We start from the raw sequence: 14494 nt of genomic DNA on the forward strand, positions 1-14494 counted from the left end.
GTACCAAGTGCCATTATATCTTTTTACTTCTATTTTCCAAGCTAACCAAGATATATAAATGTTGACATGTCATCCAACATAAACGGCATAGCAATAGCTTACTGCCATTGCTTTGGAAGATCTATAAGATAAACCAACTCGTATAAGTATTGCTTCTAACTTAAGTATGATATAATATCTTTCACCTCCTACATATAATGATTCTTATAGAAGTTCACAATCCTTAAGAATTTGACATTGTATAATTTGAATAAATTCTATCAAAATGAACTAAGTTTTCTTTAGCATTGATCTTAGTATTAGCAATAATAGTTATGTATTTTGGATAAATATAAAAATTTATTAGCTAAATTAAATATTATCATATATTAATAGTATTTAATGTAATATCTTTATTAATATATAGTTTAATTATTCCACCTTTCATTTTATTTATGTAAATACTATAATTTATAAAATCCATTACTTTGGAAAAAAAGAGATGTTTAATAATTGTTCTTGTTAAAATTTTATTTGTAGTACTTTTATTTAGTTCATTTCCACTACGACCACCTATACTACTATTTATTTATGTATTGTCTCTTTGTTAATTGATTTTTTTTTCTTTCTTCTAATCTCAAAGCAATATCTTCATAAAAATATAATACGAGGAGCATAAAATAGGGTTTTCAAATAAGTAATACTTATAAAAAATTTATAGTTTCTTTGAAGTGTAATCGATTACTATAGTAGAGAGAATATGCTTTAAAAAAACATTGGACTTTTGGCTATTACTAATTGCTCAACTAAGTCTAAAGATAAAATAATAGATCAAGTTTATATATAAAATTGTTTCCACAGGAGCAATTACATCAATAGATAAGTTCTAAGTACAAAAGATCACCAAAAATGTGATAAAAATACTATAAAACCTTGTATATCCTTGAGGTGAATTTTTTCCAAACTTCTACACCTCATATCTCACAATCGGACCATCCAAACTTCTACACCTCATATCTCACAATCGGACCATCCAAACAAACCAAAATTTTACATGAAGTGTTGATATACTTTTAACAACTACTACAACAAATTTTAATTGCTAATTCATAACGGATCTTGAGATGTTGTCAAAACCCTAATAATAGCTTCAAACCCTTGCTTGTATATACATGTGTATAATTTTCTTCATATCTCACAAACTAAGAATTTAAATACCATAAAATTTTAATATATTTATTTTTAATCTAATAACACATATTTTTGGAAATTTTGAACCAAAAATTCGTCCAAAAACTCAAGATATGGCTCCAACCATTACTATCAAGAAAACAATTCACTTACTACCTTTGAATTATATATATTATCTTCAATGCTCTATAACTCCTTCATAAAAACTCTAAATACAAAAATTCTTTCACAAAAGATGTAGGTCATAAAATCACCCTTGCTGCCGCACCTCTCTATCTCCAAAATCTATCATAAAACTCTTTGTATCTTCAAAAGCGCAATAATATGTCTTAAAAAGACACCTTAATTTCAAACAACTATAACCTTATCATCCTAACTCCAAATTTTCTAAAATTTGCATACAAATTGTAGTCTAAATCTCATACCTTACAACTCTTACATTTGATTTTTATATACTTCTCCTAATTTACCAAAATTCTTGTTCTGGTCTCAGATAGCCTATTGAATGTCAATTGGACATGGCTTTTAATTAATAAGAATAAAGATCTTTACATTTTACCTTCATTCATCCATATCTTGCTTTCATCCCTCCAAATAAGTCTCTTAGAGGTTTGAATCTTCATCTTTGAGCTCCAACCTTCTCCTTAAAATTTATATTAAATATCTAAATCTTATATAATTTAAATACTATAATCAATATATTGTTAGAGACATAGTCTTTAGAACCTTCTAGAAACAAGTCTCAGGAACCTTCTAGAAGCTTCCTACTTTGTAGAAGTTACTTGAGAAGTTTTCTAAATAGGAGTATATATTGGAATCGAGGCTGAAGAGTTCTTCAATCTCGACAATACATCTCTTGGAGCTCTACTTCACCTCTCTGGTGTTGTTCTTGTATTCATCTGATTAATCTAATTCTTGTCAGTTCTTCTTGAACTTCTTGTTAGATCTCAAGCTTGTATTTCTGTGTTCGTGACAGTTTGTCGAGACTCAACTCACCTCAGATATCATAGCTAGTTTCTTCCTCCTTAGAGTGTAGATTACCCCTCTGCTTGAAGGTGTACTAGCATTTTAGAGGTTGCAGATTACCCTCTTCTAAACTTATACTTTTTTTGTTACAATATTGAAGGCTTATTCTTCTTGGAGAGAGTGGCTTATCCCTTTTCTTGAAACTCTTAAAGCATTTTAGAGGTTGCGGAGTACCCTCCTCTAAACCAATATTATCTTTTTATAGAGTCATTTCTGTCCTTTTCTTAGAATGGCCGGAGGCCGAGACATTAGTATGACAAAAAGTTCGGAGTCCAAGTTGGATGCTATCATGAATGCCCTTGCTACGTTATTGCAAAGAACTGCAGAGATTGAAGGAGTCGTGGCAAGGCTTCATAATGATGGAGCATCTGGGATGGCACAATCTAGGTTGCACCAGCCTCAAACTTCTGCACTTGGAGAAGCAACTTTGCCTCAGATTCGACAAGCACTATTGGTTCTGCAACATAAAGAGCCCCGAGTTAGTCTTCCGGATAAGTTCGATGGTACGCGTTCTAAGTTTCGAGGATTTGTCAATCAAATCAAGTTGATAACAGTTTTACATCCTGAATGCTATCCAACAGAGGAGTCACGTGTTGGACTTGTTGGAACCTTACTTACAGGGCAAGCTCTATCATGGTTTGCTCCTTTGTTTGAGAAACGATCGTCCATACTAAACAATTTTGAAACCTTTTTGGAGGCATTTGCAGAAGTATTTGGTAAACACGACAAGGTTTGATGGGCTACAACAAAGATCCAATCACTACGACAAGGGATGCGCTCTACATCAGTCTATGCATTGGATTTGAGGCAATTAGCATGCGACATCAATTGGGACGAAGAAGCATTGATGAGTCAATTCTATCGGAGTTTAAGGGATGATGTGAAGGATTTTTTATTAACTCTTCATGATCCATGAATGCTCAACAAAACTATTAGCCAAGCTATGAAGTGTGATAATCGCCTATTCCAACATCGCCAAGATCAACGCTCAAGACAACATACGGTTTCCCACGCCCCAACTATATCGGCAAGCACCATGAATTTACATTCAGAGGTAGAAGATATGCAAATTGATGTGGTACGTGTCAAATCCCTTACTCTAGAAGAAAAAAAGCAGCGTATGGAAGAAGGTCTATGCTTATATTGCGGTGAACAAGGCCACAAAGTTGGAAACTACCCCAAGAAGCAAAATCAATGCATTGTCAGGACCAGGGGCACGTTCATTCAGGAAAACGAGGATGCCCAGCCACAATAGGAACCATACGGCTGGACAGTGAAATAGCGCAACAACAACCAGGTTCCTTTCTTTCCGCTCAACCTGCCCTTTGTTTTACAATCCCTTTGTTTATTGGCCCTCAAAAACTGAGAACTTTAGCATTATTAGATTCAGGAGCATCTGCTTGTTTCTTAGACGAGAATTTGAGAAGCGTCATAAGATCCCTTTAGTACAAAAATTCAAACTTGTTCACGTTGAGGTCATAGATAGACGACCTTTATTGTCTGGTAGTGTCACCCATGAATCAGAACCTATAGAAGTGACGTTTAAGGGCCATATTAGTCATATTATTTTCAATATTATTAGAACCCCATCAAATCCTCCTATTCTTGGTCTTTCTTAGTTGAAAAAACATAACCCATCTATAGATTGGAAGTTGCGGAAGATGACCTTTCCCACAAAACCACCCAAGAGCAAGCTTAGTAGAAAACCCCGAATAGAGAAATCCTTATTTATTGGAGCAAGAGCGTTTATAAGATCGTCCAAGGAAGGCACACTGTTTGTCATTTATACCGCTCCAACTACCGGGGAGAAGATCTTGACAACAAGTATACCTGAGCAATATAAAGATTTTAAAGACATGTTTCAAAAGAAGAATGCCGACATGCTACCGAAACACCGACCATATAATTGCGCCATAGACTTGCAGGAAGGAACACAACCGCCTTTTGGTCCAATCTACAATCTATCGCAGACGGAGTTGGCGGAGTTGCGGAAGTACATCGACAAGAATCTAGCCAAGAACTTCATCCGTCATTCAAAATCGTCAGTTGGAGCACCCATCTCATTTGTGAAGAAGAAAAATGACTCGTTGCGGATGTGCGTGGACTATCGAGGCCTCAACAAAATAACAAAGAAGAATCGTTACCCGTTATCCTTAATTTGTGGTCTCTTAGAACAACTTGGACGTGCAAGGATCTTTACAAAAATTGATCTAAGGAGAGCTTACAACCTCATATAAATCAAGGAAGGAGATGAGTGGAAGACAATGTTTCGTACAAGGTATGGCCATTTTGAGTATAATGTCATGCCCTTTGGTCTTACCAATGCTCCAGCAGTCTTCCAACATATGATGAATGATATTTTTCGAGAGCACCTTGACGATTTTGTTGTCATCTACTCGGATGATATTTTGATATTCTTTAAAAACGAAGAAGAGTATGAAAAGCACGTTCGTTTGGTCTTGGAGAAACTATGCGAGCGAGGACTATATGCCAAGTTGGAGAAGTATTTATTTCACCAAATGGAGATGGAGTTTTTGAGGTTCGTTGCGACTACGGAAGGCTTGAAGATGGACCCCAAGAAGATGGAAGCAATCATGTCCTGGGAGGTTCCGAAGACAATTAGAGATGTACAATGCTTTCTTGGTTTTGCTAACTTCTATCGGATCTTCATGAAGAATTACTCTCAAGTTGCTGCTCCTCTCACTCGGTTGACATGCAAGGATAAGCTGAAATGGGGACCTCTAGTGGAGAAGGCGTTTCAAGACCTGAAGACGGCATTTACTACAACTCCAATCTTGGTACATCCAGACTTTACAAAGGCCTTCTATTTAGAAATTGATGCTTCGGATTTTACTTTGGGAGTTGTACTTTCACAAATGGGAGAAGACAAGAAGCTCCATTCGGTTGCATTCTATTCTCGAAAGTTCTCTGCTGCTGAAATCAATTATGAAATCCACGATAAGGAACTTTTTGCTATAGTGGATTCTTTCTAAGAATGGCATCACTTTCTTGAAGGAGCAGCACACCCAGTGACCGTAAACACGGATCATAAGAATTTGGAGTATTTCATATCGACTCGAGTTCTAAATTGATATTAAGCTTGATGGAGTATGTTGCTATCTAGGTTTGATTTTGTTATCACTTATTGACTTGGAAAGTAGCAAGGACTATCCGATACCTTATCGAGGAGATCGTATCTTATAACAAAGGCTGGAGAAGCAGCGTTTGATCAACAAGGTACGATGTTGTTGAAGCCAGAGCAATTTCGGCTTTGCGCTACTATTGTGCCAATTGATGCTGACTTCTTGAACCAAGTATGTGCCGTGACCATTGAAGATTCAGTAGCCATTGATATCAAGCAGCATGCCAATGACGACAAGTTCAAGGTAGAGGGTGATCTTTTATACTTTAAAGAGCGATTGTATATTCCAAAAGTACCAACACGACTCCGAGTTCTTCAATCTCGCCACAATTTTTCAGTAGCGGGATATTTTGGATTCAACAAGACCTTGGAGCTTACTTCTCGAGATTTCTGGTGGTCCAAAATGTAGAAGGATGTGAAAGATTATGTCCTCTCCTGTGACATTTGTTCAAGATCCAAGAATCTTTGGCATCGCCCTTATGGACTTCTACATCCATTGCCGATTCTACGTCGAGCATGGTCTTTAGTTTCTATGGACTTCATCATGGACCTGCCATCATTGAGTTCATTTGACAGCATCTTTGTCATGGTAGATCGGCTTACAAAGATGGCGCACTTTGTCCCTTGCAAGAAGACATCGTCTAGTGAAGTCACAGCAAGGCTCTTTCTCGATAATGTATATTGATATCATGGACTATCTGATGATATCATATCATATCGAGGAACCCAATTCGTATCAAAGTTTTAGAGATCTCTCTTTGAGATACTGAAAGTGGATATCAAGCTTTCTTCGGCTTTTCATCCTCAAACTGACGGCCAAATGGAACGGGTGAACTAAGTCTTGGAACAATACTTACAATGCAGCAACAACTATCTGCAAGACGATTGCATCGCATATCTGTCGCTAGCCGAGTTTGCATATAACAACACCCTCCATGCATCGACTCAATACACACCATTCTTTTCCAACTATGGGTATCATCCGAAGCTTCATTTATTGAGTCCGTCAACAAATAACAATCCAGCAGCTTAAGGATTTGTGAAGTAACTATCAAAGCTTCAAACTACGTTGAAGCTTTAATTACAATCTGCTCAAGAATCCTACAAGGTGTTTGCAGATAGATTTCGGAATCAAGCACCTACTTTCAAAATTGGAGATAAAGCATGGCTTCTTCGACGGAATATCAAGATGAAGCGACCATATGATAAGTTGGACTATCGAAGATTGGGACCATTTATCATCCAGAAGCAAATCAATCCAGTGGCGTACCCTTTGGAATTACGAGTTTCTATGAAGGTACATCCAGTCTTTCATGTTTCTCTGTTGGAGCCTTATCGAGAGTCGTCTTTTTCTGGAAGAGTGCAATGTCCACCACCTAGTATTGAAATCGAGAACCATAAGGAATACGAGGTCAAAAAGGTACTGGATTCATGGCGAAGGTGGGGCAAGTTGGAGTATCTTGTTCATTGGTGCAACTATGACATTAATAAACGAACGTGGGAACCAGCTGAAAATCTAGCCAATGCACCGCAAAAGGTATAGGAGTTTCATCAACAACGTCCTCATAAACCTAAGCTGCTTCGACGATAGCTTCCTTCTGAAGCTTGTTCACCCAAGAATATAAGAAAGAGAGAGAGCACCACCAAATTTCGTAGTTGATGTAGTTATTTTCTCCAAGATAAAGTAGAATTTTTTCAATAGCCATAGTTTGGTCTTCTGATATGGATAGCCAAGAAATAGATACTATGCCAGTCAGATTATCTCAACCGACTAGCTCACGAAGGCGACCCCGAGATAAAGAACCACCTATACCACGACGACGACGGAGGATATCGAGTAACCGATCACTGGTGATTGTATTTAAGTTCGAGCCTGCTTACCATGGTGAGCCTGAAGGCGTGTTTGCAGGACAATTTCACAATGAGGATACGAAAGTTCATACTTGGTCAGAAGTCAAAGGCGTGGGCCACTACCATTGGCTTCAAGGGCCGATGAACCACTTGCCTCGTGAACAACAGTTGGATTTTATAGCAGACGTTATGCGACAGATCTTCATTTTCTTGCATTGGTACTGATTAACAACAACATTGCTTCTCAGAGACCTCGAAGCTAAAGGAGAGGGTGATGTTAGGGACATAGTCTTTAGAACCTTCTAAAAATAAGTTTCTAGAACCTTCTAGAAACAAGTCTCTGGAACCTTCTAGAAGCTTCGTAGTTGATGGAAGTTGCTTGAGAAGCTTCCTAGTTGGTAGAAGATGTTAGGGACGTAGTCCTTAGAACCTTTTAGAGACAAGTTTCTAGAATCTTCTAGAAGCAAGTCTCTAGAACCTTCTAGAAGCTTTCTTATTGGTGGAAGTTACTTGAGAAGTTTCGTAAATAGGAGTATATATTGGAATCGAGGCTGAAGAGTTCTTCAGTCTCGACAATACATCTCTTAGAGCTCTAGCTCACCTCTCTAGTGTTGTTCTTGTATTCATCTGATTAATCTAGTTCTTGCCAGTTCTTCTTGAACTTCTTGTTAGATCTCGAGCATGTATTTTTGTGTCCGTGACATATATGTAAACCTTAAAAAATTATTTTCTTACATCAACTCTCTTTAAATTAAACTAATAACCATTTTAATGCATATCAGCACTTATAAATAAATTATATATTTAAGTTAATTTTTACATACTATAAAAAATTACAATACAACATTGTATAAGTAATAGTCATAATAGAAGATCATTAAGAAACTTCTTTGCATCATACAATTCATTTCATTGCTTTGTGATATTTTTGCTAAACCGCAAATATAACAAGGCTACTAATGTATTGATAGGCAACCATTGCGTGCATATTATCATCACTTACTATACTATCAATTGTTTAAATTTTCATTTTTTGCTATGTTTGGTTTAATTGATGCTGCAATGTGTGACATACTTGACTCTACCATATTGCCAGTCTTTTTATTTGTTATTGTTATTGATGTTGTTATTGTTATTCTTTTTAACAAGGATCAATAGAGGCATCTAATTGAAGCTTACTATCATGTGTGATTTACGGCTATGATATTCTTATGGATTATATATTATGTATTATATCTATTTTACAAGAGCCTTTATAAAGGAGAAGAAATATAATGTCAATTTGAATAAAAAACTCACTACTACATTTTTGGATCCAAGTCTCATGATTAAATTTATAATTGTAATATCCATTTTGATAGAAATTCTTAACAAGAAGAAGGTCACTATACAATTTTGTAGTATTTATTTTCTCAAGATAAAACTTTATAGGAATGATGGAACTATAGCAAATATAGTACTCTTAATTATGTGCTAAAATAGAAAAGAATATGTACTTTTGTATTTATAAAAAAAAATTGTATTAATTATTTATAGACTTTAATTATTTATAAATCCTAAATTCTAAACCAAATATGTTGTCTACAACTATTCACAAAAAAATTTCTAAATGAAAATCCACCAACAAATTGTCTATAAGCTAGATAAAGATCAATCAAACTTTTTTTCTTTTTTTTTTCTTTGTGAATTTAGTTATATACCGTCATTAGTTGATGTGTGATTTGTTTGAAATAACAATCTACAATAGTTGAAGACAATGATTTTTTATTAGCAAAATAAGAAAATGTGAATTGTAAATCCATCAAAAATGATTTAATGTAGCTAAATGACTTTGACAATTATTCAACTTGTTAAATGGATTTTTTCTAGTATATATTTATATATATATTTATATTAAAATCCTTCTTTATATGGTCTTTGTTAAGTATTAAATTCAAATATAATTTTTATATTATATAATTTTAATTTCTAATTATTTTCACGTATAATTGCAAAAAAAATAAAGTCTTCAAAAAATACATTTTACAAATCAATTTGAATGATCATCAAGTGATTATTAAAATTGATGATTACATTACAATCAAATCCCATTGGCATTTAATAAACCTCTAAATTCTCTTATTTTAATGTACATCAACCTTTGAATATTGATTCAGTTGTCTGATTGCATACTTGATTTGACCACTATATTTTCTTTCTAACTTTATTACTGAACCTTTTTCTTCTCAATCTTTCAAAATTCTATCAAGATTTTGAAGAAAGTTGAAATGTAAAAAATAGATTAAGAATCAAGATTTCTAGCACTCATCACTTACATTTATAGAATTGTATTGATTTTTACAACTATTTGTTAAACTTTTGTAAAATAATTAACTGCAAGGATTAATTTTTTAAAGGCATAATTCACATTCTATTACTAATAAAAAAATAACTTTGATTATTAATGTTTAAATGGATTTTAAATTATTATTATTATTATTATTATTATTTTTCATAAAAAATTTAATTAAATTTTCCTTAAAGTTTACAATATAGTTGAAGTTCTAATGTGAACTTCACAATTCAAGAATTTTTACTTTTCACTGATCTTCTATCATGCCATATCCTGCTCTTAAATTAAAAAATGACCGATTATTATTTTTTTATCATAGAAAAATCTCTACGCATGTGTTTCATTACTTACTTCCTTCAAAATATTCATATTATCAACTAAAACTTTTAGATAGATTTTTATTTGACAAAACAAGATGTACAATATCCTTCAAACTTTACAACTCAACATAAGTAAACGTGTTCAAAAATTAAAATTTTAGAACTAAAGAAACCTCGTCTTCTTAAATGGAAATAAAAATATTTTAATATTTTTTATTCTATTATTGCATTTTAAAATGCAACAACATAGAACTACAGAATTCTAAGAACAAAGAAAAGTGACGAGCCCAGAGCCAGTGCACGTTCGGGAACGAACGTGCCACGAATGGGAAAGGAAGGCGGAAATATATCATCCAATGGATGATCACATTGTCGGTGTGAACAGAAGCCGGAAGCCGGGTATCAGCGGGAGTGGGCTAAGCAGCTGTCCCAACGCTGACCTTTTTTGCACGTCGCGCGCACTATCCTGCGCGTCTCATCTTGAATAGTCGCATTTGCATCCACCGAAACTGTGTCAACTGTGCCCATCTCTGGAGCTTCACATCGACACGTTTTTTGCAAAATTTGGTGTTCTGTAGCCCTGGATCTCCCTGGCCGACGCTATAGAATTCGGAGACAATCCAGAAGTGGCGAGTCTTCAACGCTTAATCGGCTTGTCCACAGCAATTTTCTCCAGTGGGTTGCTTGATTTACTCGGCGATGCTCTTCTGCGAGGCTTTGTGACTGCTTGTAAGGTGAATGTGCATCACATTCTAACGCTCTGTTCTTAAGAGCTCTTTTGGACGCGTTACTGGGAATGTGTTGCAAATCTCGCAACGACTCTTTAGTTTCTGAACGTAAGATGATTCCTTCGATTTCTTGTTTATTTATTTTTTCTTTTCCAATCAGTTCGAGGAAAGGTGATGTGAACTGGGCAAAAATGCTAGTTTAGGGTTACCTTTGGGACTTTTACATATATGGGAAAGTTTTTTCTTGTCATTTTTGTCTTGCAGCAGAGGATTAATTGCGTTTCGTTGCTACATCCCAAGGATGTAATTCATAGAGAGTCTCTTAACACATGGTTACGTTCAAAGCAGCGTTGATCGTTCAGTTTCTTTTCTTTAAGTTTTTTAACCTTCACTGGGAACATCGGCTCTTGCTGCTTAGAATCTCCTTTTGCGAATGGCATTGATAAAAATATTTCTACTTGTTGCACTTGAGGATTCTGTAACATCGTCACTCTTTTTGTTGCCCTTTCTATCTGCCGTTGTTGAAGTTTCACATGTGGATTGTCTTTCTCATTATTAAATGTCCTCGTCTCACTTTTCGTTTCAGATTTGAGCCACATACACAATCTTCATCATAAGAAATGGAGTTCGACATCACAGACGATGCAAAGCCGAGATTTCAACTTCTATCAGGGCTCTTAGAACCCGACGTCGAGGAACTAGAACTGAACAAAGTACTGATAGGTGCCTGTTCAAGCGTTGGGATTCTTTTCCTAGCTATCTCGTGGTTCCAAGCCGGAATGCTTCGATTTATATGCCTTTGGCTAGCTGCCTCTTTCATTGCTGGCCCTTTTGCACCTCTGTCATTAACAGGTGGAAACTGTAGAGTGGGCGATGGACAAGCATTCTCTGATCCCAACCTACAGGTAGAGCCATCCATAAAGCCAGAGAAGAGAACGAAAGATTCAAATAGAAGATCTGATGCAACTATTGGGAAAAGACTTCTGAAAACAGACCCTGATGTAAATGCATAAGCCAGCACTTCTGATGCTCCACAGCTGAGCAATGTGGAAGTAAGCTGATGCATTGTTTTCAGAGTTTCAAGTCAAAGCAAGGGCTAGAATAGCGCGCTAATCAGTACACTCTCAGTCGTCAGGCATGTCATTCTTCTTCCATAATAATACTGATTCTACCTTCTTAGGTGTTCAACAATACAGAATAGTTTGTGAGCACCATCAGAGATGGAGGTGAGTAGTTATTCACCACACAGATCAGGGATCTGTCTTTACCTGTGATGAGAGATAGCAGGACTGGTGCTGCTTGCTGAGCATGATCAGTTATGTGTTTGGTCTTACTATTTCCTGCATTGAAACTGTGCAACTGGAGCCTCTCCTCGCACAGAATTGAAGCAGCAGCAAGCCTGTTGGGTTTCCTGAGGACTCAATATCAATCACTAAAGAATGGATTGTCCAGATGAGAAAAAAATTAAAATTATTTCTTCGAAAACATTGCAATCAACAAACACTAGAATCATGTCACAGAATGTCCATGTTTTAATTGCTTCTGTTTATTTTCTTAATGGCATTACCAGTGTCTATGAATTGTACAAAAAAGATTGACATAGCATTCTCATGCACATGTTTGAAAGGTTGAGGTAAAATTAAGTATGAACTATCAGATGTGTCATCAGTGAAAATAATTCTTGGTTGAATAATTAATGAATGTTAAATATGGATGGATATTAATTAAGGATGTAAGAAGATGATTTAATGTCATTGCAAAACAGTCGAAACTGAACTGTGATTAACTTAATATTTTGTTCCTAATTTTTGAGTTAATAATTATTTCTACTCTGTCATGTACATTTTTGGAATTCTCAATTACTTATTTTTTATTATTTATAATGTATATTTGTAAAATTTGGAAATTTATTCAATGCAAAAGTAAATATATAAAATATTAAACTGTTAAATGCACAAAATTTTAGTTGATGGTTTATAATTCTTTTGCATTTTTTATAATTTAAATATGCCAATTATGTGGCTGATTAATGACAATACAACAACTGGTAATTATACAACTCAATGTTACATGCAAATTTGTAATAAGGCTTATCTTTTTGTCAAAATCTTTTTTACAAATGCTTATATAGTTTGAAATGCAATAATTGTTGTGGAACAAAAGAAAAAATAATTATGTATATATATATATATATGAAAATAATAAAGCGATCCACTCTATCTTAAGCATTATTGCACCCTTGGAGCCTCCATTCCTATTCTCAATTATTCTCCATTCCCAACAATTGCTAAGGACAAGGGTGGGGGGCTAGGAACATTGAGAATGGGGGCGACAGTTGGAAACATGGGAATGAGGGAATGGCTGAGAACGAGGCACATGGATTTAGTAAAAATTTGGATCACTTTATTATTTTATATATATATATATATATATATATAACAATTTTTGTTTTATTTTTTTGGCTAACTCTATATGGGTTGATTGATAGTTCTTTCATACAAGATGTTAGATTGATAGCAATTACATACATGATATGCATAAATTTATAATTCAAAAAGTTTTACAAGTTATAAATGAGATATCTCATTTAATTTACAACTTTATTAGATAGAAATTTTATAAATTATTGGAGATTTTATAATTTAAGTGGAATCATATAATTTTATAGTTTTTAGATGATTCAAACAATAAAGGAATTTGTGGATTAATAAACAATGTAAGGCTTGTATTGTAGCAATGGATGAATTTTTTGTTTGTATCTTTTTATTTATTTTATGCAACAATTACTAATAGCTCTAAAATATCAATATAAAAATTATTATTGCATGTAAATATTACTAAATTAAAATATGACTAAACTTATAATATAGAAGAAAGAAGTAAAAATTTCTATATGTGGTGGTGGTAGAAAAAAGAACAAGAAGCCACTAGTTTTACTATATCATGCTTATTTATCACACTCCAGCCAAAATAAATTACTACTAGTTCATCATTATCACACAACATATAATACTCTACTTTGACCTCTTTTTCTTACATCTTTACTTTCTACAACAAAGTAAAAAAATATTATTTGTGATTGATAGAAAATTCTTTTGCAAGCAAATTCTTTGATGGAGTATTTATCCATGATGACAAGCCAAAAGAATAAGCAATTGAGTACTAGTATGTATTAATCAACTTATAATAGAAAGAATCTAAAAGAATGATACATGATAATTAAAAAATTATACTATAAAACTATAAGGTGATAAATCATACCTCTTCTAAGCTTTGCAAGACAATTGAATGTATATATTGGTCTGCTACTGAAAGAAAACTTCTATATTAATACACCAACATTAGAGATTTAGACATTGAACAACCATATACTTGTGATTGATATTAATAAGTAAATAATACTTCTTTTAGAAAATTAATATACTGAAATCAATCAAAGATGATGATTTAAACTAAATCAAAGACACATGGCATTAATCTTTGCATACAAGCTATGGCTTTCTATAAAAATAACTATACAAACATTATATCAAAGTTTTAGCAACACTATAATATATCTCAATACATCACAAACAAAAACCAAAAGAAAAAAGTATAAAACATAAGATAACAAGGCAAAAAAGAAAACATAAGATAACTTGGCTATGTAGTCTATTGTAGAGAAATCTTAATAACCAACTAAATTTTAAAAAAATTAGATGCTACCAACATGCCCATCAATCATGTTACTAGGGCTAACAACATCTCATCTACCTTGAATCTATAGTCAAGTCAATTTCATTACATTTAATTTAAGTATTATCCAAAAACAAATACCTAAACAACTTAATGGATCTTCGATGTGTCTCTAATTGACAAGAATTGATATCATAAGAAAAAGAATATTGAAAGCTAATAAAATAAAGTCCTTCATAAAACACACACT

General features: G+C 34.0%; 1 protein-coding gene across 2 annotated transcripts; it reads left to right on the plus strand.

The window, feature by feature from the left end:
• The first annotated feature begins 10484 nt into the window (after positions 1–10484).
• On the plus strand, positions 10485–12054 carry LOC112273046 (uncharacterized). 2 transcript variants are annotated; one of them, XM_073529169.2, is made up of 2 exons: positions 10485–10677; positions 11156–12054. In XM_073529169.2, exon 2 carries the CDS (start codon positions 11190–11192, stop codon positions 11580–11582), a length of 393 nt encoding a protein of 130 aa, XP_073385270.1. In that variant the 5' UTR covers positions 10485–10677; positions 11156–11189; the 3' UTR covers positions 11583–12054. The 2 variants fall into 2 exon arrangements, with proteins under 2 accessions (XP_073385270.1, XP_073385271.1); XM_073529170.2 differs by having other exon boundaries at positions 10485–10575.
• Positions 12055–14494: the final 2440 nt, after the last annotated feature.

This window comes from Physcomitrium patens, chromosome 20, assembly GCF_059467195.1.
Source record: "Physcomitrium patens ecotype Gransden chromosome 20, ASM5946719v1, whole genome shotgun sequence".
Classification (NCBI taxonomy): Eukaryota; Viridiplantae; Streptophyta; class Bryopsida; order Funariales; family Funariaceae; genus Physcomitrium; species Physcomitrium patens.